Source organism: Thermobia domestica, chromosome 7 (genome assembly GCF_964235325.1).
Source record: "Thermobia domestica chromosome 7, izTheDome1.hap1.1, whole genome shotgun sequence".
In the NCBI taxonomy this organism is placed as follows: domain Eukaryota; kingdom Metazoa; phylum Arthropoda; class Insecta; order Zygentoma; family Lepismatidae; genus Thermobia; species Thermobia domestica.
In genome coordinates this window covers 94509329-94536937 of record NC_137460.1, presented here as the reverse complement: position 1 = coordinate 94536937, position 27609 = coordinate 94509329, and the positions used below count along the sequence as shown (strand labels likewise).

The window sequence follows — 27609 nt, the reverse complement described above, 5'->3', positions numbered from 1 at the left end:
AATTGAGATTTGAGTACAAGGACAAAACTGTCGGAACAGTCATTTTAAACTATGTTGGGCCAACAATAGGACTTACAATATTGTAATGTTAGTATGTCCGTACGAGCATTATTCCACTCTTGAACTGAAGCAAGTTGTTGAGTTTTCTCCTATTGAAACCAAGGTAGTAGAAAATTACAAATCTTGCCGTCAGGTGGCCGCGAATACAATCCAGCGGTTGACAGCTACCGGATAAGATTGAAATTTCTAGTGTCTGTTCCTTTTTACCGTCAACCAAAGTTAATTTTTCCAATAACAATGCCGACAATTACACCAAGACCAAGTGTGCTGCTACGACTATTGGTCGGAAAGTACGCCTCACGCGGAAATAGCACATAAAGAGGGAGAAAGGTCAATTTGCCTCGGAAGGAAAAATGGCGATTGTATTGTACCATGCACTATATGCTATTTAATATTTGGAGAGTGAAAATTAAATAAAATCTTGAAGTTAACGTCCCTTGATTATGGTCTTTAGGCTAAAGAAAAGGAAAGTGAATTATGATAGAAAAATTGGTGGTATGAACATATGAAAGGAAACGGGAGTACCCCGAAAAATCCCACGGACACAATCTGGTCCACGAAAAGCTTACTTGCCCGGGGATGGAACCAGGGATCCCGCGCACCAGAGGTAAGCGATGTATCGCTGAGCCACAGTGTTCCTCACCTACATTTGAAGAGCAATCTACGTTGCACAAGACTTTTCAGTTGTTGTCATGGAGTTGATGCGGGAAGATTTAATGTATACACGACTCCAAAAGTGCATTACCACCTGCTATTCTCCTTTTCCTGCAATAGCAAGCAACCCAAAAAGCTCGGTGGTTGGGTTGGTTGCGAATTCGAAAGACGTTGGACCAAAGCTCAACTTTGTAACAAATATATCAGCGTGGCAAACTGCAAATAAGAGAATAAAACAAATAGTTAAGAATAACAATTTTATTATCTTGACGGAGTTGGATAACATCAAAAGTTACAAAATGATCTTACTTAAACATTTCATAACAAGATGAATGGCAAGAAACATATATCAGAGGAAAGCATTTCTCTCCTTTCCCCGAAAAAAATCTCATAAAAAAGAAAAATGTTACATAATGTAAAGGTTTAATATAAAAGCCCAACCCAAAATTTTGAACGTTGACACCCGAAAGACAAGAACAACTGAATGGAACTGAATGAAATTGTGCACAGATATTGAAAACGTAAAATGAAGGAGTACAGGTTTTGTATTTTCCTGGAAAAACTGTTGGGTGGAGCACGGACTCCTCCAAACATTTGATCACGAAATATCAAAAGTGCTAGTAACAGTATGTCAGATGTGCGTAAAGGACATGAAAAATTGCAACATAACTTTGTGTATGGGCAATACGCAAAAAATAAACGAATACGGGTTGTTTTATTTGCTGCGGAAAATCGATTTCAGGGGCAAAATAACGCACTCCAAAATTTTGAAAGGTGACAACCAAAAGATAAAAAGAAGTGAACCGACGTCAATGATATTTTGCACAGATATTGTAGACACAAAATGAGGGAATACGGTTTTCTTATTTTCCTGGAAAAGACAGTACGGATCCCTCCAAACCTTTGATCACGAAATATCAAAAGTGCTAGTAACTGTATGTCAGATGTGTGTAAAGGACATGACGAATTGCATCGAAACTTTGCGCATGGACAATACGCAAAAAATAAATGAATACTGGTTTTCACATTCTGCGGAGAAACGGTTTTAGTGAGCAAAAGCTCCTACTCAACATTTTGAAAGCTGACGCCCGAAAGGCAAGAAGAAGTGGACCGAAGTGAATGAAATGTGCACAAATATTGCAGAGGAAAGATGAGGGAATACGTGTTTCGTATTTTCCTTAAAAAAAAAACTGTTGAGTGGACCGAGGCATTGAGGGGCAGCAGGAGTGGACCGAAGCGAATGAAATTGTATGTAGATATTGGATATGTAAAATATAGCCTTTTGTGTTTCACAGGTATCGTGTCTCCCTCTGATTTCTTCAAAATTGGCATATAGACTACAAGCACATACAGTATAGCGTATTTTATAGTATTTCAGAAGGCACCTTTAACCCTTACAATGGTTTTGTGCATAACCAAAAACACTTGTCGATTTATTTCAAGTTTGCTGTTGATCTGGGACACTTGAGACCTTATTTTACATAGGGTCTATATAATCTCTACACATAATTTCATTTGCTTCGGTCCACTCCTTCCTGCGGTATTACGGTAATATTTACTTTTTTTCGGAAGGGGGCTAGGCCCCAGCACTGTTTTTTCGCAAATATTAAAACACGTTTCATTTATTGTTTTGCAAATTGCCCCTATACGAAGTTTCGTTCCAATTCTCCATATTTTTACGAACTTCTGATCTAATCTTATTTTCACTTTTGATATTTCGTAATCAACGGTTTAGAAGGTAAGTGCCTCACTCAACCGCATTTCCAGAAAAATACGAAACCCAATTATCTCATTTTACGTCTACAGTATCTGTGCACAATGTTATTCAATTCTGTGCACGTCTTCTTGCCTTTTGAGCCTCAAATTTCAAAATTTTGGGTGGGGGATTTTGCCCCCTAAAACCATTTTTCCACAGAAAATAAAAAACGTATTCTTTTATTTTTTGCGTATTGTCCCTACACAATGTATGCTTCCAATTCTTCATGTCCTTCAAACACTTGTGACATACTGTTACCTGCACTTTTGATATTTCACGATAAAAGTGTGGAGGGTTCTGTGCCCCACCTAAAAGGTTTTCTTTTTTCAGGAAAATAAAAAACCCTATAACGAAATACTTTGGATAGTTTAATAATTACCTGTACCTTGGGCAGAAAATGCTCATACATGTGCACTATACTTAATAGAATGTTAATTTAATAATAACAAAAGAAGAATGTTTTTAATATATGTAAAAAAAATATATTATGGGATAGTATTATGTAGTTAGTTGCTATGTAGTTGTTTATGGATACCTAATCATCATGTCTGTGTGCATGACAGTTTGAACGAAAATATATTATAAAGTGTATCAACTAATAAACCATTTAGTACCGTTCATCGACTTTATAATTCTGATAGAAAGGGTGAGAATAGTATATGTAATTATTAAAGATATTTTTACATGCAAACAATTGCTACCACTCGAGATTCATATATCAACGATCGAACCAGGTTGACGACTACCCTTGGTGAGTCGTTATAAAAATTTTGGTGCCTTCACACCGGGATTAGCTAAAAATTTTGGTTTACCTCACCCGGGACTTTTCATAAATTCATATCCCGAAGCAAAGTAAGGGTGAATTTACTTTTGTAATAAGGTTAATGAATACAAATTTCACAAGATTAAGAAGTGGTTGAATAATCATAAGAAAAATGAACGGTGAGACAATTGAGAAAGAATCCAATAATAGTGACAACGGTGAACATAGTGTAGCACCAGGAATGACATCAGAAGACCGAATCTTGCTAGCCTTACAGCGACAATTGATTCAGATGTCTACCGAGTTAAAGCAGACGATAGAGCAGAAGTCCGAAGAATCTAACAAGCAATACGAGGAGTTAAAGCAGACGATAGAGCATAAGTCCGAAGAATCTAACATGCAATATGAGGAATTAAGTAGACGAATGGAACAGAAGTCAGATGAAACGAAACAGTCAATTGTCCAGGCAATGAATGACATCACCTCGCAGTTCGAGGAAAGGTTAAAAAGAATATCCGAGGATTGTCAGGATAAGCACAACCACCAAATCCAAGAAATCAGTGATGTAAAAAAGGATTTAGAAGTAATAGAATCTTCTGTTCAACAGCAAAAGATTCAGGTCATCAATAATTCTAACAACATAGTGCAAATACGCAATTGATAGCTACTCTACAGGAAGAAATTAGGACGCTACAGGTTAAGGACAACACATACCACAATAATATGGGTAGTGATCGCTTGGAGTTTCCCCACTCACCAGAGAGGACCTCGCCTTCACCTGTGTCTGATGAGGACATTATTTTGGAAGAAATTCATCCCAAGAGTACAGATGTGCGGAAAAGGGATGGTGCAACGACACATCACGTCATGGATAGGAATTGTCACCCAATAAGTACACGGAATGATAAAAGGAAAGTAAAATTAAGTGTTAAGATGAGTGAAATACGGGCTATGAGTAAATTCAGTGGTAAATGTAATGAAAACGCTACTTCTTTCCTGGAAAAATTTCAGGACGAATACAATATAATGTGTATAGATAGATCACAATATATGAAATTAATCCCTCATGTATTACTCCCACCATGTTTTTTATGGTTTAAAGCAGTACGTGATCACATCAATACATATGAGGAATTCAAAGCGGCACTGATCGCGAATTATGAAAATGACTTTTTGCTTGCAAATCGAGATGCCACCATTAGAAATCAACATTTCAATCCTCGTTTGCACAAATCTGTTGTTGAGTTTGTTGTAAATACATACAACGAATTAAAAGTCGTTAATCCATTGCAATCGGAATCTAGAATAATAGCATCGATTCGAAATTTGCTCCCATTTAAGTTACAACAGATCTTGTTTTCTACACAGTGTATGAGTTTCAATCATTTATTAATGCTTGTACAATGCTATGAAACTCAATACCATGCTATGAATCAACAAGCAGGAGTAGGTAAAAGTAAAAATAATTCAGATCATTTTGTACCTGTTCGGAATCTGAATATCAGAAGTGTGAACGATACGGAACATAACCTAAGCCGAGTAAATTCTAGCAATCAAAACGAACGAAATAGGCAAAGTTATGTAGGGAATCAGCCTAACCTAATTAATCGTGATAATCCTGATGTCAAATCACCCAACAGAAGTAGACATAAAAACAATTGGAATATAGAGCGAAATTACAGGAATACAACAAGCTACATGGATAGACGTAATTGGAGGTCAAGAGATGGCACTTCGTATCAAAATCAGAATCACGGTGAAATACATGTACAACATATTGTGGAACCTAATCATGATTGTGCAGTACAATGTACTTTATTAGAATCATATGCAAGTACGAATGTAAGCTGATTACCGTTAATGAAATTAGGTTAAACCCATATCAGTTATAGATTCTTGTGAACTTTTATTTTCAATTTTATGAGTTAATGTTGATAATGAAAACGACTCTTATGAATACTTGAAGTGCTTAAATATAGTTTTAGATAGACTGGAAAGTTAATTTTCAAATTATTTTTATTTTTTCTTGTTAATATGAAGAATTATAATTCGATTCATAATTGATTAAAAGCAAAGATTATTTATATTAGATTGACTTGTGTTGAAAACTTAACTGCCAAAGATTATGTTAAGTATAAGATTCATTCTATTAAGTTAATTATTCAACGACTATCTTGAATGAAATTATTCTATATTTTGATGCCTTATTGATCCAATGTTTATTTTAAAATATCACCTAATATAATTATTATATAATGCGCCCTGGATAATGGCCACTCATGTTTGTTTCTTACGATTTTGACTTCGCACCCTTCAAAGATTAAATAAATAGGCGACGACATTTTAATAATAAAATATAATAATAATGTAATGAATGATAATGAAATAAATATAATTAATGTAATAAAAGATAAGTATTAATGAAGTGAAAGATTTGTTATAAATGTACCTATATCTATGATATGTAATGAAGATACATACGAGGGGCGATCAAAATGTGAAATGCATAAGTAGTGTAAGACCATTATTGTAAACGGACCAGTGGTTCTTGAAGATAAAAGCCAAGCTCGCTTATGACTTTTATATATTTAGTCCAATTGTCGGGCGACATTTTATATAACGAAATACTTTCGATAGTTTAATAATTACCTGTACCTTGGGCAGAAAATGCTCATACATGTGCACTATACTTAATAGAATGTTAATTTAATAATAACAAAAGAAGAATGTTTTTAATATATGTAAAAAAATATATTATGGGATAGTATTATGTAGTTAGTTGCTATGTAGTTGTTTATGGATACCTAATCATCATGTCTGTGTGCATGACAGTTTGAACGAAAATATATTATAAAGTGTATCAACTAATAAACCATTTAGTACCGTTCATCGACTTTATAATTCTGATAGAAAGGGTGAGAATAGTATATGTAATTATTAAAGATATTTTTACATGCAAACAATTGCTACCACTCGAGATTCATATATCAACGATCGAACCAGGTTGACGACTACCCTTGGTGAGTCGTTATAACCCGTATTCTCTCATTTTATGTTTACAATATCTGTGCACAATTTCACTTACTTCGGTTCACTTCCTCTGGCCTTTCGGGCCTCAACTTTCAAAATTTTGGGTGGGGGCTTTTGCCCCCTAATACCGTTTTTCCGCAGAAAATAAAAAACCCGTATTCCTTTATTTTTGCGTATTGTTCATACACAAAGTTTCATTGCAATTCTTTATGTCATTTACACACATCTGACATACTGTTATTAGTACTTTTAATATTTCGTGATGAAAGTTTTGGAAGGGTGCGTGCTTCACCTAACCGTTTTCTCCAGGAAAATACGAAACCCGTATTCCCTCATTTTGTGACTACAATATCTGTACAAGATTTCATTCATTTTGGTTCACTTTTTCTTACTTTTCGGGCGTCAAATTTCAAAATTTTGGAGTTCGTTCTTTTGCCCCTGAAACCCATTTTTCATAGAATACAAAACAAACCGTATTCCTTTTTTTTTGGCGTATTATCCATACACAAAGTTTGCTTGCAATTCTTCATGTCCTTTACACACAGCTGACATACAGTTACTAGCAGTTTTGATATTTCGTGATCAAAGGTTTGGAGGGGTCGGTGCTCCACTCAACCGTTTTATACAGGAAAATACGAAACCCGTATCCTCATTTTACGTCTGCAATATCTGTGAACAATTTCATTCACTTCGGTTCTCCTCTTCTTTCCGTTCGGGCGTCAAATTCAAAGTTTTGGGTGGGTGTTTTTGACCCCTAAAACCGTTTTTCCACAGAAAATAAAAACCCTTATTCGTTTATTTTTTGCGTATTAGCACACACACCAAGTTATGTTGCAATTCCTCCTGTCCTTTACACACACCTGACGTACTGTTACTAGCACTTTTGACATTTCGTGATCAAATGTTTATAGAGGTCCGTGCCCCACCCAACCGTTTTTTTTTTTCAAGAAAATACGAAACCCGTATTCCCTCATTTTATGTTTCTAATATCTGTGCACAATTTCGTTTACTTCGGTTCAGTTGTTCTTGCCTTTCGGGTGTCAACTTTCTAAACTTTTGTGTCAACTTTGTAAACTTTTGTTTTATATTAAAACTTTACATTGTTACTTTTTTATGAGATTATTTTTTGTGGGGGAAAGAGAAATGCTTTCTTCTGGTATCTGTTTGTTGCCATTCATTTTGTTTGAACTGCTTAAGTAAGATCATTTTGTAACTTTTGATGTCATCCAACTCCGTCACGGTAATAAAATTGTCATTTTTAACAATTTGTTTTATTCTCTTATTTGCAGTTTGCCATACTGATATATTTGTTACAAAATTGAAGTTTGTTCCAACGCCTTTCGAATTTGCAACCAACCCAACCGCCGAGCTTTTTGGGTTGCCTGCTATTACAGAAAAAGAAGAATAGCAGGTGGTAATGCACTTTTGGAGTCGTGTATACAAAAAACACATGTGTTTAACTTTATTTTTCTCCATTTGTAAAAATATGAGTTAAACCACTGTTGCGCTCACCCCCTCAATTATTAATAATTCATACAGAAATCTTAGCTTTGTTATGAGAATCGGTAAAGAGATTCAAAACGATGCTACATTAATGAAATTCTACTTCTCTCTTGTGTGATCGCAATTAGAATATATGACTCTCTCTTGGTCACCAAAAGCATTAAAACGCATCTATATGATTGAAAGGATACAATCAAAATTCTTGAAATTACTTGTTTATAGAAAAACTGGCATGTATCCAAAATACGAGTCATATTCAGAAATAGTACAAAACATTAATATGCGCACTTTTAACGAATGGAGTGAACATACGGATCTTTTATTTTTACACAAATTAGTATATGGTAAAATTGACTGTCCGAATCTTACTTTGAAGGTTCAATTGCATGTCCCGTCAGGTAAAACCCGCCCAGGAAATAGCAGTACATTTTATTGCAAAAAGGCAAGAACAAATATCCTCGCTAAGTCTCCTATATGTAGGATGAGTGCTTCCTACAATGCAATTGAAAGGATATCTGCTATAGCTGGTTTTGGAATGTCGGAGACAGTATATAAGAATAGACTTAAAAATATATGTGATAATGAAAATGAATAAATATATAATCTTGTTTATATATATATATATATATATATATATATATATATATATATATATATATATATATATATATATATATATATATATATATATATAACTGTGGGTAAATGCATTTCTAAGGAATAACACTGTAACTGAGCCCAGAGCCTGTTGTAATTTGCAATGAAATCTTTCAGTTTTACTTCCCACGATTATGCCGGTTAGGCTAAAGGAGAAGGTGATTTTGAGAAATGAATGAAATGGTGGAATGAATAAAGTGAGAGAAAACGGGAGAAAACCCATGAGCACAGTGTTTGTCTATCATAAAGTCCACACGGCGCGAGCTGGGATCGAACTAGGGACGCCAAGCACCGGAGGTGAACGCTCTACCACTAAGTTACCGCGTTGTGTTACCGAGCCTGTTGTGTTGAATGAATGAATGAATGAATTAATTAATTAATTTCAACATTAAAATCACTATCATAATCATCACACTGTTGTATATGTGATAGCTTAATTCCAATGTGTTTGAGCCTTCATATTCCTCGCATTTACAGGCTCATGAACCCTATTGCAAGGAGCTAAAGCTGGTTGAGTACACCTTTCTTAGCTAAGCAATTGCAACATAGAACATCCAGCACAGCTTCCGGGAACAGAAACTCGAACCAGCCATTGCGTGCATAACCTCTCCTCCTCCCTGTCTTTTGTCTATTCATATTCTTCAACTTCCGGTGTACTTGGAATATTTTCAATACCTCTCTCTCTCTCTCTCAAACTGTCTGTATAGTTGGTGCATGCTGGACGTTATTATAATGCAGGCCTGCAACCAAGGGTCGACCTAGGAAAGCCTGTCCGCAAATTTTTTCTTGCTACTCCCTCACCAACAGCGCCGACTTTCCAAAATTTATGTGGGTGCATATTAATGGCGGGACGTGTTACATGTTTTTTGGGTTATCTCGAAATTTTCCTTTTCCTCAATATTACATAGTAGTATGCTTGATTTCCTATTGGTTAAAATCTTTTGTGAACACTGCCATGAAGGCTGTGCTGTGATAAAGTAAAATTTACCGATACTATAAGGATAAGTTGGGGCAGCCCTAGCTCAGACGGTAACACGGCTGACTTAAAGGCAAGAGAAACGGGTTCAAAACCGGTCCATAATGAATATTCTCAACATATGTAATCGTAATATTAAGTATATACTTTAAACAACTTATATGATGCACTTCTTCTCTCTGTTTTGCTTATTCCTTATTAGTGCTCAGCAGTGGCGTATTTACGATTTTATTTCGGGAGGGGCTTTGCTAACTTTCGGGGGAGCTTTGCCTGAAAATGTGAAAATTCTGCAAGATATTTCATATACTTTACTATAGTAAGTAAGATTTCGGGGGGGCTTAAGCCTGGAAGTTCCCCTAAATACACCACTGGTGCTCAGTATTCGCAAGTAGTTACGTATTTTAAAACAATTAGAGACGAATGGAGTGGCCGCATTGTAGTGTGTCACTTGTAAGGAAACATCAAAGCAAGCCGAAAATACGCTATTCTATTCACAATATTATTCCAACTTATTGTGGAGGATTGCCTTTTACTAGGCCAGAGACAGGCAGGAAGGGGGGGGGGTGTTGCTTGGTTGCCTTTGCACAAACACATTTGAAACAAACAGTTATGTGATAGAGGTTAGCAATTTTAACTTCCATCTCAATGTTTTAATATTGTTTACTATATTTTGATAATGGCAAATGTGAAATATTTATTTTATTTTGTGTCTATCAAACTAACAATCTTGTGGGTGCGGCGCACCCACAACATTATTTGTATGGGTGCTGGAGCACCCACGTAGTCGACGCGCATGTCCTTTACGCCATATAAGGTGTCATTATGTGCTACAATCATTCAAAATATGGAATTTGTATATTTATAAAAGATACTTCAAATTCTTTTAATCTCTTCAAGAAAATACGAGATGAAGGAATGAAAAAAATTAAATCTTGCAGTTTTAACGTCCCACGTTACGCCCTTTATTCTAAGGGAGACGATGAATAAAGCAAGTGAATGATTATGGAAGAATTGGGGGATGAGAAAGTGGGAGGAAACGGGAGTACTCAAAAAAACACGAGATGAAGAAATGAAGTAAACACCTAGAAACAAATGATAAATAAGGAGAATACACATCTTATCAGCGAAATTTTTACACAAATTTCTTGGTAAATCCTCAGAGACATCATAGATAAAATATAGCGAGTAGAATTGAATGATAGTAATCGTAGTAAGCGGAAAGGAGTGAAATATACATGGATTTGGAAAAGGTCGAAGTCAGAAAGAATACTTGTACAAAACAAGTGCAAAAAAAAAAAAAAAAAAGAATTCCGATTTACATTGGAACTTCTTTGTGTCTGAGTAGAAGTCTGTACAATATCAAGTAAAACCGATATTGACAGGTTAATTAGAAGCAAGAGAAAATTCTTTCAGTTTAACGTCCCACAATTATACCTATTGGGCTAAGAGGTGATAATGATGGAAAAATGGTGGAATGAGAATGTGGGAAGAAACGGGAGGAGTCCGAGAAAACCCAGGGACACGATGTTGTCCACCCAGTACTGAATTCAGGCATGTTCAAGGGAGCTGAGTCCCCCTAGAATATATATGTGCCCCCGTAGAATATCTATACACATGCTTTGAAATATTTGCTTTCTCTCTGTTTATTTTTTTCGGAAATAAAAGAGTCTTAAAAGCATTTTGTTTTTTAACGAAAATTAGCACCCCACTTTCTCCTTATTCTGTGATTTTCTTTTTGTAAATATAGCACGAAATGTTGATATAAAAAGATTGGGAGGTTAAGCACTGTAGTAAGAAAATGTTAAGCAAAATGAAACTGCCTCGAACAAGGTTCAAATTAGCCTTCATCCTCCTGACTCATTCTTCACATATGTATTGCGTAGGTTTCGAGACGTGCTGTTTTAGAAGCCTTCTTGCACTGTTGGGAGCGAGGAAGGAAGGTAAGATGTCGAAAAAGAGAGTCTCTCACATGGAGGTGTAATGTTAGGGTTTCCCACACTGGTTTTCAAAGAAACGTTTCTGTGTTTTGTACTTTTTATGCATTCCGGCATTTGCCTAGCGAGACTAAGGAAATTGTTTGGAAAATTTTAAGTTAGGAACAAATCCAGAAGTGTTTTTTAATGTACCCCTTAAATTTTAATTGCCCCTCCTTGTACAAAAGTCTGAATTCGACAGTGTGTCCACCACAAGCTTCCTTGGTGAAGGGTCGAATCAGGGACCCCACGCACGATAGGTAGATGCTCTACCACTGGGCCTCCGTTCCCCCGGTGACTTCAACTTTCGCCTATTCAAGATTCGCCTAATAACCCCAGGCAATGGAATTTACAGATGTTAACTCAAGAGAAAGTGTAGGCGAATATTGAATTCAAGATTTGCCTAATGCGAAATTATGTTGGTAGTACTGTCAAGAAATGATTTAAAAATTTGTATATAAATTTAAAAATATACATTTAAAAGGCACATAAGATTATTTAAAAAAAATATAAGCACAATTACAGTATATGACTAGACTATGACAGTATATGACTGATGTTATATGTTTGACATCGAGATATGAAAATGTTAGGCCTACCGCTCACTGGCGACAAAACAGTTGCGCAACTATCTCGTCGCTGTCGCCTGCAGTCAGCAACTTCACGGAGACAAAACAGTTTTGTTGCCATACCCTCGCTCACTGGCGACGGCAACAGAAAAGTTGCCGAGCATTTGATATCACAATTTACATAATCGGCAACCGGAACAGTTCGCATAATCGCTGATTCCGGACATTTTAAAAAAAAAAAAAACTACCGACCATTCCCATGGTTAAATAAATTTAAATAAACTTTAAAAGGTAGCGTCAACAGGGGCGTTATTTCAGCCTTCACTTGACGGGGCAAAAACACCACCGATATAAGATTTTCATGTTTTGTACTAGTATATTAGTAGACAATTGATTAAAGAATATATATTCCTCAAACTCTTGGGGAGCAATTGCACCTTCTGCCTCCCCTAAATGACGTCCCTGAATGTCAATGAGTGACAAAAATAACAGCATTGTGTAAGCTAATATGAACGGGAACAATTATTCGAATCAAAAGATAACAAGAAAAACGAAAATATAAAACGACTGGAAATAACTAACAGAACGAAACTAGCAAAAGCGGCAATCCGACAACACTGTGCAGTAACTGTACTCTCAATGTTCTACGTATAGCCATAAAATAAAAATTGGCTTTCTTCGTTCTTCCCGCGTATTCTTCTTGTTTTAAAATCGGCCATTTTTATGCAGTACAGTTTTTTTCTTTTTTATATTTGAAATGGAAAGAAACTTGAAAATGATAATTTTATCTGTATTTTTTTCTAGTTGTGGGAATTAATGAAAGTAGTAGTGTGTAGTATGACAGCGATATGTCATTATCGAAAAATGTACCTACCTGTGTTCTTTTTTCTTGGCTGGAAAGCTCATTCTAGTTTCTTATAACAGCGAAACACACTTCCTTCCATAATTTCTTCTTTATATATATTTCTTCTTTAACGCTGAGCGTTTCTCTATATCCTCAATTAATTTTTCATAGTCTTTATTACTAAAGACATGCTAGTCACTAATCAAAGAATGTATTAGTTTCCATCGCGAACACTTCTTTTCACGCGCTAAACACGGAACGAACTGTTACGTGAAAAAATTTGTACAAAACATTTATTTTTTTACCTTTCTATTTGGAGGATACCTCGGCAACTTTTCTGTCGCCGTCGCCTCAGTGAGCGGACTCCCATAAGACTCAATGCATTTTTAGATGTTGCGCAACTGTTCCGTCGCCGAGCTGTTGCCCTGCTGTCGCCCTGCTTGGCGACACCTCGGCAACTTTTCTGTCGCTGTCGCCTCAGTGAGCGGACTCCCATAAGACTCAATGCATTTAGCCAGAGCAACAAGATAGTTGCCCGACAAAATGTTGCCAGTGAGCGGTAGGCCTTAGATGAAGTTACAGAATTACTACAGAAAACTTAAGCACAATTACGGTATATGTACGCTTGTGTACGCGGTATATGTATAGGTAGTATATGTACGCTTGACATCAAGCTGTGATAATGTTACACAAAGTTACAAAATATATTACAGAAGACAAAACATAAAATGAAGTGATAGAAATTATATGAAAGTTTGTATACATCATAAAATAAACAAAGCACTACGAATCACTAGTTACACATAAATGAAATGTAGTGAGACACTGCAGCATCAAAGTGCTGTATTATGACTATTTATTGTGATCCAACCCTTCTTTTGAATTCCACAATACATCGATAAAGGCATCACCACTTTGCTTTCTTTGATTTAGCGACGTGTCCTATCTGGAGTTGATACATTGTCATTTCATTTTCTGTTTGCTCCTGTTTCAAAATATCTACAAATCTGTATATATTCAAGCCGCCGTCGTTTATAGAACAATCATGTTTTCCTTGATTTCTTACCTTAGGTTCAATTATACGGTCTTCGAGCTTATAATATTTTGTAAACAAAATTTCCTTTGTTTTATATATGTCATCTCTGTAGGTTAGGTAGATATAAAATTACAAATGAGAGGCTTGTGCCGTTTAATGTTGTTATTTGTTTCTTTCAAGTACAGTAGAAACTCGATTAACCGTCACCCTCGGGACCGGGACCATGACGGTTAAGCGAATAGACGGATAACAGAAATATCGTTATAAACCTCTACAGTAAGTAGATTTAAAAGGTTCTGGAAGAAATAAATAACCTTATACAAATGAATAATACATGTTTATACTGTATTTAAATTACTGTACTGTACTAACATACAAGAGTAACACTGAACTGGTAGTGAAATAACCACACATTTAAAAATAATCTGTCATCTTCTGCTTCTTCGAACGCCGAGCTTTTTGTGCGGCAATGTTACATATTTTTCTAAGAAGAAGTATCTGCGAGGCATTCGCTTCCTCTTGTCTCTCAAACCAGTCGATGCACTGGGTTAACATTTTTTCGGCTTCGGAGTGGCTAGTGGCTGGTCGTTGCTCAGTTTCAGGTTCTTCATACCCGTCGTCAGCTTCGTCATTGGCCTGCAGAACATTAGATATAATTTCGTTGTCACTCAAAAGTTGAAAACCTCCATCCATGTTATCGCATTCTAACCAGGTTGTTATTTCTTCTGTCGTTAAAGTTTCACTGTCCAATCCGTTATTGCAAAGTTGCACAATTTCCTCAACACTAACCGTATCATCAGTAGGAAGTTCAGGTTCATGTTCAGCTTCAGGTTCAGGCCAAAGCTTATTCCACCCATTTTTCAGACTTGAATCTTTAAGATCCGCCCACGCACTGGCAAGATTAAATATAGCATCTTTAATGTTGTAGGTTTTCCAAAATTCCTTAACTGTCGTTGCATCGTCAGATGACAGCAAACTTTCAATGAAACTTCTTCTGTACCGACGTTTCATGTTTTCAATGATCCCCTGGTCCATAGGTTGAATGAGGGGAGTTGTGTTGGCTGGAAGGAAGAGACACGTTATTTTACCATCGTCACTTTTAAGTTCATCAAAGGGATGTGATGGAGCGTTGTCCATAATGAGAAGTGCTTCCTGCGGCAACTTCAACTTGGCGAGATGAGCTCTAACTTGCGGTACAAACACTTTGTGAAACCATTCCGCAAAAATGGTTTGGTCCATCCAAGCGTTTTTTTTTTTTTTTTTGTGAAAAATAGTTCACAGGAAGAGCATTCAAATTTAAGTTTTTAAATGCGCGTTTTTTGTTTTTTTATTTACCAATCACTGCTAAGGGTAACCTATGCTTGCCAGTTGCATTCGCACAGACCATTGCAGTGATGCGATCTTCCTGGACCTTAAAGCCTGGTGCTGTCTTTTCTGAAAGTGATGCTAGTGCCTTTTGCAGCAAAGCTTTCCAGTTGAGCCCGGTTTCGTCGCAGTTGTACACTTGTTCTCTCACAAGTTTAAGAGCAGTAATTTTTGCCTGAAACTCTTCTCTGAAGTCTTCTATGACTGTGCTGTTTGAACTGTTTCTCGCCACTTATGTCCAGTTTTCGAATGCCGTGACGAAACTTAAATTTATCAAGTCAACCCATGCTAGCTTTAAAGTTAGGATCCCCATCTAACTTTTTTTATTAAGTTCGATTGCTTTTGTCATTATAATTGACCCTGAAATTGGGATTCCTTGACTTCGAGCTTGAATAAACCACTGATACACAGCATTGTCGAGTTCTTCATATCTAGCAGGTTTCAAAGTTTTACGAGTTTTTACATCTCCATCGGTACTCTGCATTTGTGACACATACTGCTCAATCTTTTCGGCATCCCGTTTTATGTCATTGACGGTCGTTCTACCAACACCATAAATCAGCGCGATACTTGTTGCAGTTTCGCCCTTCCTCAAACGTTTAATAATTTCGAGTTTTTTTGTCAAGTCCTAACAAGACTCGTTTTCGCTTTTCAGCCATATTCCAAGCATAACAATCAACAGTAAGTTGATAAGGAGTAGGTACACTCTGTACGCTTTGTAACAGTACTCGTACTGTGCACACTAAATCTGCGTGCCAACTCAAGGTGTCCAGTGAAACTGTCAATAACTGATTGAGTTACCAAAACAGTAGGAGTGGGGCGGGGCCTATGAAAGGGCGGGGGTGGGGATTTTCCGCGTTCAATAACTATGGACAGTTGCGTTCAATAACAATGGACTAAAAAATAGTCATGACGTCAGAGAAAATTAAACTTTAATTTAACCAAAGAATTTTCAATTTCACTAGATATTTATGGAAGCGTATCTAATCAGCAATTCTCTTAAGAAAATCAGACACAAACCTCCAGTATACTAACTTTTATATCTCTTATTCCATTGTATACCTGTACTAGCTAATCCTTTTGGAGATGATGTCTCGCTCTCCGCTTGTTCCAAGGGCAATCCCGCTCCAGATAGTAATGCACCAGAGTAATGCATTTTGGTGCAATGCTGCAGCAAGCGGAAATCAAGCGACATCTTTTTTAAAATTGATTTTTATAAATATCCATCACAAGTTATAATGATTGAACAGGACCAGAGTAAACCGTATTCCTTCCATGTTACACTAATATAGATTCGTCTTGAAAATAATTCATAACAGTTTGGAATTTAATTTCTGGCATCTGAGTGTTTCAAGTCCATGCTTTTCTCCATAAGGGTTTCAGTACTGTACCAAGTTTTTGTGTGGAAACTAGCATGACCGGAAATGACGCATGACTATTTCAGTCCATTTCGCTTACACTTTATTCCTTGCTCTGCACGGAGCACGGCGTCAATCACGGCACATTTAAAGTACAAAGAAGGCAAATTTCATCAACCAGCCAAAATGTTCAAATACATGAAAATACATGGGGAAATATGGATGATGTGATATTGTTTTACATGATTTTTTTTAAGGAAGAGACACGACTTTGTCTGTTCCAGAAAGGGGAGAAAACGTGTTAGAAACTACTCGAGAGATAGACAGTTAATTGGATGGTGTTATGCATCAATTGACCAAGCGCCAAAACACGGTTCTGACAACGGAAGAGAGGGAGATTATATATTGAAGTGGAAGATGGCTTATACACCAATCGAAAGCACTAATGACGCCTATTACGAAACTGTAATAAAATTTTTCCGAATGCATATACTGTGCGAGTTATATGAATATACAGGGTGCCCAGAAAATCCGTTTCCACTCCTAGAAATCAGAAACGGTGAACCAGATGCCAAAACAGGAAAACACGTGTTTGATAATTTTAAAAATACAAGGTATCAAAGCAAAACGTGTTGTCTCAGAACCACTCGCAGGGTCCCAGGTGGGATCCAACTCAAAAATTGCAAATGATAAGGGGTTCTAGAAGCATATCGTTGGAAACCTGTTGGGAAATTAAAGAAGACGGAACAAGTCTTGACTCTCTAAAACAACCTTGCAAAATGGAGGCCAGTCAAAATGTACATTCTTATTTCGATTCTCCGAAGCACATTCGCTTTCCATTTAGCAATCGGTACTTGTTATCATTGGGACACGATTGCACGTATTCGCAGTTCCTGGTGCAAGAAATTTTTTGTTTGAATCATTTTATAGTTGATAATACAGACAATGAGCATAAGTACCACTATTATACACTATATGTTAGCTAGTCAGTTCTACAGGATGGGTTATGCGGCACATCATTTTAGGCTAGAATTTAAAGACAAACACAATGGTGAAATCAGTTTGTTGATATCTTAATGTGTTCAAAAATTACAGGCATTTCAAATTGCTAATTTTACCGTACTGTTTCTGTTGTTGCAGTGAATAATTATGCCGCTAACGACAGCAGAGAGGGAGGAGCTGATCAGGACATGGGGAGGAAGGAGTGCAAGGGTTGTAGCAGCTGAATTCAATGCCAGGCACCCAGATCGACATCCTGTGTCCCATGTTAGTGTCGCGCAACTCTTCCAGAAGTTCATGGGTACTGGTTTCATAGCAGATAAACCCAGGTGTGGAAGACCCACGACCGAAACAGATGAAGCCACATTAGTAGCAGTGCTGGCATCATTTGCTACATCACCACACCGCAGTACCCGTCGCCTGTCCATGGAATGTGGTGTCAGCCGTACATCCATCAGACGTATCTTACAGAAAAGCAAGTGGCATACGTACAAATTGCAACTTCAACATAATTTATCTAAAGATGACCCTGATCGTCGTGTGGAATTTTGCGACTGGGCCCTTGTACAGTTGCAAACGGATCCCACATTCCACACACAAATTTTATTTTCGGACGAGGCCAATTTTTATGTCACTGGGGAAGCGAATAAGCAAAACTGTCGCTATTGGTCCCTGACAAATCCTCAGTGGGTTGACCTTGCAAAATAGTAGATACAGGCAAATTAATGGTGTGGGTACGGATGAATAGAGATTCATGTATTTTTCTGTCCCAGAACTGTTTGCTTTTCTTTAATACTTCAATTTGGCCCCACATGACCGTATGATTGTATTGTATGCAGTGTTCGGCTATTGCAGATTTTTCCGGTTGTTTAAGTCTGGTTTGTCGTTGGTGTTCTTTCATTCTGTCTTACATAGGTGAAACAGGAAGGAACATTGAAGACAGAATGAAAGAACACCAGCGACACACCAGACTTAAACAACCGGAAAAATCTGCAATAGCCGAACACTGCATACAATACAATCATACGGCCATGTGGGACCAAATTGAAGTATTAAAGAAAAGCAAACAGTTCTGGGACAGAAAAATACATGAATCTCTATTCATCCGTACATACAAGCCATCCATCAACAGAGACGAAGGTTATCATCTACCTGACATCTGGATCCAGCTTCTCAGTACGAAAAGAACCATCAGCCAATCAGAGAGCAGTTTCCACCAGCAAAATCAGAGCACGCCATTGGCCAACAAAAACAACCAATAGGAACACAGCGATTCTTAAAGACCATTATATAATCTTTACGACCAGCACACTTCAACACATAGCTCTGAAGATGTTGCCGCTGTATGGTAACGAAAGCTCAGCACAGCAACACTTACTCTGGCAGCAATCCCGAGAACATTGGATTAATAGTAGACCCCAGCAAAGCTTCAAGATCATATTAATCGAACACATGTTTTCCTGTTTTGGCATCTGGTTCACTGGTTGCGATTTCTAAGGATGGAAACGGATTTTCTGCATACCCTGTATATTCATATAACTCGCACAGTACATGCATTCGGAAAATTTTTATTACAATTTCGTAATAGGCGTCATTAGTGCTTTCGATTGGTGTACAAGGCATCTTCCACTTCGATATATATTTTCCCTCTCTTCCCTTGAGAGATATTGAAGGAAATAGAAACGTTCCCATTACGATTTAGTACTTGGCGCTTCGTCGAATAGTTTTTCCTGAACATTTAAACAAATATGTAGGGTTTCAAACCATTTTTTTTAACATTATTTACATTGTTTCCTACTCACTGATGTAAAAATCTCGAAAATCGCAAAATGGCGCTTGGTCAATTGATGCATCTACTATGAATCCTGAAGAACTCGTAAAAGTGGGATAATTTTTCCAATTACACCTTTATGCATCGCATGATAGTGAGGCACTGGCATTCTGTCGGTATTTCACATACAGAAGACGTATTTCACACCCGTCACTCATCCCCCAGTTTTACCTAAAAGAGCGTGTGAGCAGACGACACGTATTGAATGTGTACTATCAGAAGCAAAGATATTCCAGCAATTGATTGGGGATCAGAGGAGAAAATGAAGAATGCTACCCAATTACTTGTTTGGACATACCGCAATATCAAATTCTTTTCTGAAGCTGGTGTATTGTAAATGTAAAACCCTTATGCCCTTAGTTCAACTGTTCTTGTTCGAGATTGTTTTACTCAGACATGTGCATTAATTGTAGGGAAGTCACATTTTGGGAATCAAATAACACGATGAAAGTGACATGTTGGCATTATCTTAGTGTTGAACTACCCTCGAATTATACCTAACTTTTATGAATCTTTCCAAGTTCCTTCTTTCTTATTCTTTTTAGTTTTTCAGTGTAATAGATACCTCTTCTGTTCTGAAAGAAGCAGAGTTTATTATATGAAACCTAAAATATTAGAACATAAACGCTCTCCTTAAAACTGATTGTTTCAATGACCTTTTTCATCTGAAGCAACAGTGGGTCTGATCCAACCGAACCTTATCGTTCATGTCCCAATAGTGCACAATGTCAAGGATTGGTTAATTTTTGTGTCTTTTATACACTATAAATTATGAATGAGGTGCAGGACTACCAACATATGCGAGCTAAACCAAGATTTAAGAAAATTCAACTTTCACTTAATAAGAAAATTAGCTTTGTGTCATCGTTTTGGTTGACGTTTGCATAGCTAGGAGGTATTAGGCGAATCTTGAATAGGCGAAACTTGAATCCTCGGTGCCCCCATCGCGTAAGTGGTTTCTCGTTCAAAGATCCAGAAGAGAGAGTTTACTCTTGAGGGTGTGTTGTGTATGTTTTTTTTTTTTTTTCGGATGATTTCCTCGAATGCTTCACGGGTGACTTCGTTCATATTTCATTAATTACTCTTCAATATTGCATAAACCATTTCCTCTCAAAAATTCCAAAAATGGTTGTTTATTCTTATATTGAGATTTTATCGGAGGATTTATTAAAAAGAAAAAAAAGACAGAAAAAGTCTCAGATGAATTTGTTAATATTTCACAAATCTAGGTTCACAGCAGTGCGCCAAACGATGTTATATTATCACTTGCTTTAAACTGGCGCATATCGTGTGTCTATTTACACACAGCAACTTAGGGCGTATTAAGAATATGCATAATTTCGCTTCCCATGAAGATAGTGCATCTGAAAATCTACTGATATCTCGAGTTTTACCCCTATCTTCAAGAAAAATCTTAAATGACACTACTGGGATATCTCAATTTTGACTGGATTATTGCGAACATTGTAGCTTCCTAACAAAATGCATTGGAAAAATAGGGGAAACGTACTGTCATTTGTTAGTAATTCGAGCTCATTCACGTCAATATTATCTATCTGATGAGCAGGGGCGGACTGAGATGAAAATTTCACTGTGGAACAATTCCACCAACGGCCCCTTTTACAAAAGTAGTCCCTATTTTTTTATCCGAAAATAGAGGCCTGTTACCTCATGAAAGTAATCTATTTTTGAATTGGAAATTAAAAAATTAATTATTTTGATTGTTCAATAGGCCTACATTTTAAAAATATTTTACAGATATAGCCTACATCTTTTGACTTGGTCATACTGTACTGTCTGAAAGTCTTTTAGATCTACCGGGCCCTGTGGAATTCTCCACAACTCCACTATGGCCAGTCCGCTTCTGGGCCATTCCATCGTCACGGGCAGGACATTTACACTACATTTTTGATGCTTTAAAGTTGTATATTTCTAAAAATACAACATAAATTCTGCTAATTGTATGATACATGAGCAGTACAGACTTAGAAGTATATGTAGCTGATGTTTTCAGTATTTTTTTTCTGTTTAGAGTAGAAAATATTAATTCCTAAACGTCTGTCACGGGCGGGGACGAAAAAGAGAAGTGACTTTCGACACACCAAGTGAATGTTACAAAACTCTGTGAATTCTTAGCTCAAAATGTTTTTATTTAAACGGAAATGTATAAATGATGAAATATTTTACCAAACTTCACTTAAGAGAAATTTGCCAAATATTTATATTAATAAAAAACTCAACTTTACTGTGTCACGGGCGGGACACATGGTTGTCACGGGCAGGACACCGTGTGAATCAACACACAAAATCTCAATAAGAATGATTTGAAAACTGAAATAAAATCGAAAATAAGTCAATTTCTGTTGTTCTGTTATATCATTGTACACAAATAATTCTATTTACTTTACTTGGGGCTCGCTTTTATCACATAAAATAAAAATATATATATACATTTATTTCTAACCACCTACACTTTAGGAAATGGTTTTATTTGCCCATTTACACCCACCTTGTAGGGAACTTCGTACAAAACACTGTCTAACAGTATATAAAATAGGTGCTGGTATCCAGTGCCCGTGCCGTGGAAAACAAGCGCCCGGGGCGAGAGTATACGACGGATCCCCCGTAAATTTGAGTGAGGTCGACAGACCAGCCGCAAAGCGTCACATGGTTGGCGCCATGCGTAAGAAAATTTTCAAAAATAAGCCCTACTTTTCCTTGATTTTGAGCACTATTTAATACTTATTCCTTCCATTTTTATATATCTTTTATTTTTTCCTCCTGAATTTTGCGCCCCCATATTTTGACGCCCGGGGCCGTCACCCCGCTCACCCCTTCCCCCCAACGCCACGTCACTGCTGGTATCACAGGTACTATTTGATTGAAATGCATGTAAGACACATCTTCAACAGTCTTGAAAATTTTACCGCAATCGCTTACGGTCTTCATACGAATTTCCTTGACTTCTTCGCCCTCTTCCACTGGGCTATGTGCGATAGTTGCATGTCTATGCTTTCTTTTTCTGTCCACTAGAGAAAAATTCCATCAACAAAAATGTTCCTTATGTTATATCTTCAACAGCTGGCCTAACACAAGCCTTGTTAACATGCAAACCTAAGTCGTCGCTCAGGATAGCTTCATGGCTTTCGGAATCATCATTTTCAGAATCTGAATAAAAATCTGTTAGGAATTGAAAGATTTTACACGGATGAAGCTCTGATTTAAAAGTTCGACGAACTACTCAATTTTCACTGTCAAATTGCAGGAAAAAAAAGTGTTTTGATTGGAGACATTCAATTGATAAAAGCATTTTCCCGCCTTTTATTCAAAGCGTCTTTTCTTTAAGTTTCTGCTGATGATAGTAGTAAAACATATATTTTGAAACGAAGAGCTTAAAGCTGCTACGAAATCAGCAGCACATTCTAAAATTACTTTCTTTTTTTTTTCACAAAGTTTCATACTGACGTTTTCGTACGTACTCCAATCCCATCCACTTCTCCCTTGAAACGAAAGAAAAGGTGACGCTAATGATAATATTTATATGACACTTTATTTTAAGTTAAAACATCATACTGACAACAATAGATAATCCTCTATTTAAGTAAGTAATGTTCATGCTTAGAGAACTTTATTTTAGTACACATGCAATCATTTTCTATCATGAATAACCAATGTATACAAACTTTCTCACCAATGACATGCCCACTGTCACGGGCAGGACAAGTTTTCAAATTGAAGTAAATCGAAATATATTATTAGCATTAGTCCAAAATTTGGTAAATGTGAAGTACACATGCAAATTGCTACTTCTACTAAGTACGAACCACATTCTCAAATTTAATAATTCAGTACAATAACTTTTGGTAGTTTTCTGTCACGGGCAGGACACTCAAGTTGACGTTTATATCTTTAATGATATTATAAACAATTTTTATTCTGTAAACACCTTTTCAACTGCAGCTTGTAGCAAAAAGAAGCATCTTGAATAGCTCGAAGTTACTTCAGCCAAACATGCACAAATTACCGTAAAATGTTGCCGATAACAAGAATAAAAAATTTCCTCGCAGTTGACATGTTACAAATTCACAACTTAGATTTAAAATTTTACGTGAATTCTAAGTATAAATAAGTTTTTCTTTATGGAAAAGTAAATTTCGTTCTATTTACTTCATATATATGTAAAAATGCATTGGTTTTGACAGTTTTCGAAAATTTGGGTTCAGGCTCACTTTCGCGTGGAATGGCCCTTCTGCTGATGAGTCATTGCGTTTGTTTTGTAGAATCGCTGTTGCTTATTTATATGCAGCTATTGGTTGAACGAGTTGTCTGGAGGGGAGGTATGAGTGCTTTTTTTTTTTTTTTTTTTTTTTTTGCAGTACGTTACAGGATGGCCAGAACATATGCAAACTAAATGTCAATACGTGGTTTGTTGTGTTATAATATTGTTAAAGTGATTATTGTGATTTGATTGGTGTGCGAACTCAGATCCAGGAAGTAAAAAGTAATGACACTGAGATGAAATCTGATAATATACATCTGGCTAGCCATAGCTCTTTATGGATTGTAGCGGCAGTGAATTGAGTATTTCTTTTTATCTGGTAACTAATTTCATCAGTATTTCAAACCTGTATGACTACAGAGAAACTTAAAAGAATGAGACTTGTTTGTTATCTGTCTCTCCTGTAATTCAACTCATCCTTGTGTACTGAAATAAAATACTTAACGTGATGTCGCTAGAGCACATGAAAGACTGTCTGGCCATGCGGCGAACGTTTCAATATATGCTTGTGTGCGCTTCTTTGACGTGGCTGCTTATTAGCCTCATGGTGTTTTCTGGCTCCGCCACTGATGTAGACAAATTAAATAAATGCATTTTTATATAAAAAAAAACTATTTAATATTATCTAAATCCTATATTCCTATGGAAAAATTTAGTTTGCAGTAATCTACATACTTTAGTACGGTCGAATACGGTAATAATCGTGAAACAAAGAAAAAATGGAGCTATTGTGAAACACCCCTGTTTTTTCAGAACTCTCTGACTTAGAAGTCTCTCTCTCTCTCTCTCTCTCTCTCTCTCTCTATATATATATATATATATATATATATATATATATACAAGGCAATAAATTTATTACTATTAGTGATGAGCGCAAGAGTCTTGGTCTTGCAGTTTATGCAAGAGTCTTGCATGCAAGACCAAGACCAAGACCAAGACCAAGACCAGGAATCCCGATGCAAGACCAAGACCAAGACCATACCTGCAAGACCAAGACCAAGACCATACCTGCAAGACCAAGACCAAGACCATACCTGCAAGACCAAGACCAAGACCAAGACTCTTGCGCAAGAGTCTTGCACAAGTATGGTACTACTTGATTTTTTTATAGAATGTAAAAAGGAAGGGGAAAAATCATTACATCTTTCACGTGAACTTTTTGGCTCCAGTAAAAATACCGCCGGAGTGAATGTGTTCCCAATAGTTTATGCAATCCATGTGAGTCGATCTGCTCCTGTAACATATAGCTACAGTATGTCGTTTTTTGAATGGGTTGTTCACGAGATGACCGACAGCATAATTCTATGAATTGTTACAAGCTATAATAACTTCAGTGTCTGATTTACTTTGGTCATCATTTGATCATTCACGACGGCCCATGATTGGATTTTGGGAAATCATACGAAGTGTGTCCATAAGAAGTGGATAAGCAAAAATAAACTAGAGCATGTTATGGACACGGTAGCTCAGTGGCAGAGCGTGCACCTCTGGTACATGGGGCCCTGGTTCGATCGCAGCTTGCGCTATGTGCGCTTCTTTGGTGAATAAACACCCTGTGCGTGGGTTTTCCAGTTTACTCGTACTTTCTTCATTCCACCATTTCTCATCATCACTGTTTCCCTTAGCCTCAGTGTAATAATCGTGGGACGTTAAAGCAGATATTTCACTTCATTTCAAAACATATTAATGGTGTTCTTCTTCCAAAACTAAAGAAATGTAGTATTGAACATCGGCAATTCCGTACACCATAGATGTCGACTACATGGGTATGGCATTGGCTCTGAGGTTCAAGCATCCATTGGAAATTTTTAATGTGTACTTATAAAATTAATATTGAAATAACATTTTCATGAGATTGACAAAAACTTAGCGCATGTGACCGCAAGTTTGATTTCATAGGTGGATGCTTATACGTTGAATAATTGTTTACCAATATAACTTATAGCCCCCTTAGGTATACGGCATATCTAGGATTCAACGATATAACATTATACAACAATAAATAATCTATATTCACAACTGAGAGTGATTTCGTACTTATTTCAAATAACTTGAAGTTTGATGCCGTTATTATGTATTTCTAATGTAAGTCAAAAGTATTTATATAAATTGAGTTTACACAAGACATAGACAGTTGAGTCGTTTTCAGTTTTCACTCAAATTATTCTAAAATATTGGGGCCGCGGTGGCTCAATGGTAGAGCGTTCAGCTATGCTGTTTCGGGTCCCGCGTTCGATCCCAGCCCCCGCCAAGTGAACTTTGTGGTGGACAAACACCGTGTGCGTGGGTTTCCTCGGGGTTCTCCCGTTTCCTCCCACTTTCTCCTTTCCACAATTTTCATTCATTTTTCATTATCACCGTCTCCTTTAGCCTGGCCGGCATAATCGTGGGACGTAAAACTCACAAATTTAATTTCATTTCATATTCTAAAATATTAAGAGGTTTAATTATTATTATTTTAATTTTTTCTCTCTATTTTGGTCAATATTGCAAAACATATCATCATCGTCATAATAATAGCTATTCTGCCATTATTGGCAGATCACTTGCTGCAGCTGAGAAGCTTCGATGACTGTGGTCCTCAGCTAGTCTCTTCGTGTTAACGTAGCAATTTTCTGTCTTAATATCTTTCTTCAACTACAATCTCCTTCGCCCCCCCCCCCTAGAGCACGTCCCTCATAATACAGTTCCTCTTCAGCCAATGTCCTCCTCTTCATTACATCTAAAATTCTTCTTTTCTCCCCTACTTCTACTATTTCTAAAACCTTCGCATTCGTTTTCCGTTCAACCCAGCTGATTCTCTCCTTTTTTCTCCATGCCCACATTTCGAAAGTCTAACTGTTTCGTCGTTTTTGCGTAATGTCCTTGTTTCTGCCCCATACAGTACATATTAGAATCAGTAAAACTAAATTTCTATATTCAATTGGGAGTTTGTTCAATACAAAGATGAGCTAATCGTGGTTGGAAAGAAAAAAACCTGACGCCTTTAGAGTGTAAAAATAATTTTGCAATTTATGGTATTTCAGTAATCTGTACCGTCTTGGTGTTCTTTCATGCGTCTCACTGTCAGGGGTAGCCTCCCCAGTTTGGGAACCAGTGGAGTATTGGATCTGTTAAAACATATAAAAATATTACGAAATGTTGTGATTTATCTTATAAGTAGTGAAGCGTGATCACCCATTGAAAAAAAAAGTAAAGGTCATCGCCTATGTTGTACAGTATCATCACACTTACACGAAGGTAAAATATATTACATTTAGAAACATACATTGTATTTCCCACACTATTGACGCAATGTAGGATTTATTATCCCTTATATCCAGAATAAAATTTACTTATGAAAATCATAGATTTCTTAAAAGCAAAACTTGCAAGACTCTTGCAAGCAAGACCAAGACTGGGTGTGCAAGACCAAGACCAAGACCAAGACTAGGTGTGCAAGACCAAGACCAAGACCAAGACCGAGGGTTCCAGTGCAAGACCAAGACCAAGACCGCATGTGCAAGACCAAGACCAAGACCAAGACCACCCGGGTCTTGGTCTTGGTCTTGCATTTGCTCATCACTAATTACTATATCTTTTGCATATATCTCAAATATCTGAAGTATTATAGTCTTTGAGAGAGAAAAATATAATCTGAAAGCATCCATTTTGCAAGGATAAAATTTTATTTTTTCTTGAAAAACTTTTGTTATATCTCGCATATCAAATATCTCACTAACTACATATATACCGTATTCTTGTAGAGGATGTTTTGGGCTTTTTTAGACCATGTAAGTAATGTGTGAAATGATGCATGGTGGACGGTCAATATGGGTCACAAGTCAAGGAGCTATTATGAAACAAAGTGTAGGGCTATTATGAAACACTGCGTGGGGCTATTATGAACGTATTAACATTTAAATATATGAAAGCATTTAAACCTGTCGAAACTGACATTTCATTCATTAAAAAGT

General features: G+C 36.8%; 2 protein-coding genes across 2 annotated transcripts in view; both read left to right on the top strand.

The window, feature by feature from the left end:
* The window catches only part of LOC145690288 (protein borderless-like), a 189660-nt gene that overhangs the window by 59826 nt on the left and 102225 nt on the right, over positions 1 to 27609 (top strand). The gene's annotated exons all lie outside the window — the stretch shown is intronic.
* Positions 17694 to 18251, top strand: LOC145689255 (uncharacterized). The gene has a single exon (XM_081763393.1). The coding sequence runs from the start codon at positions 17694 to 17696 to the stop codon at positions 18249 to 18251; it is 558 nt and encodes a 185-aa protein (XP_081619519.1).

Coding starts and splice junctions, on each gene's coding strand:
- LOC145689255 (XM_081763393.1), top strand. CDS start 17,694: ATGCCGCTAACGACAGCAGAGAGGGAGGAGCTGATCAGGACATGGGGA.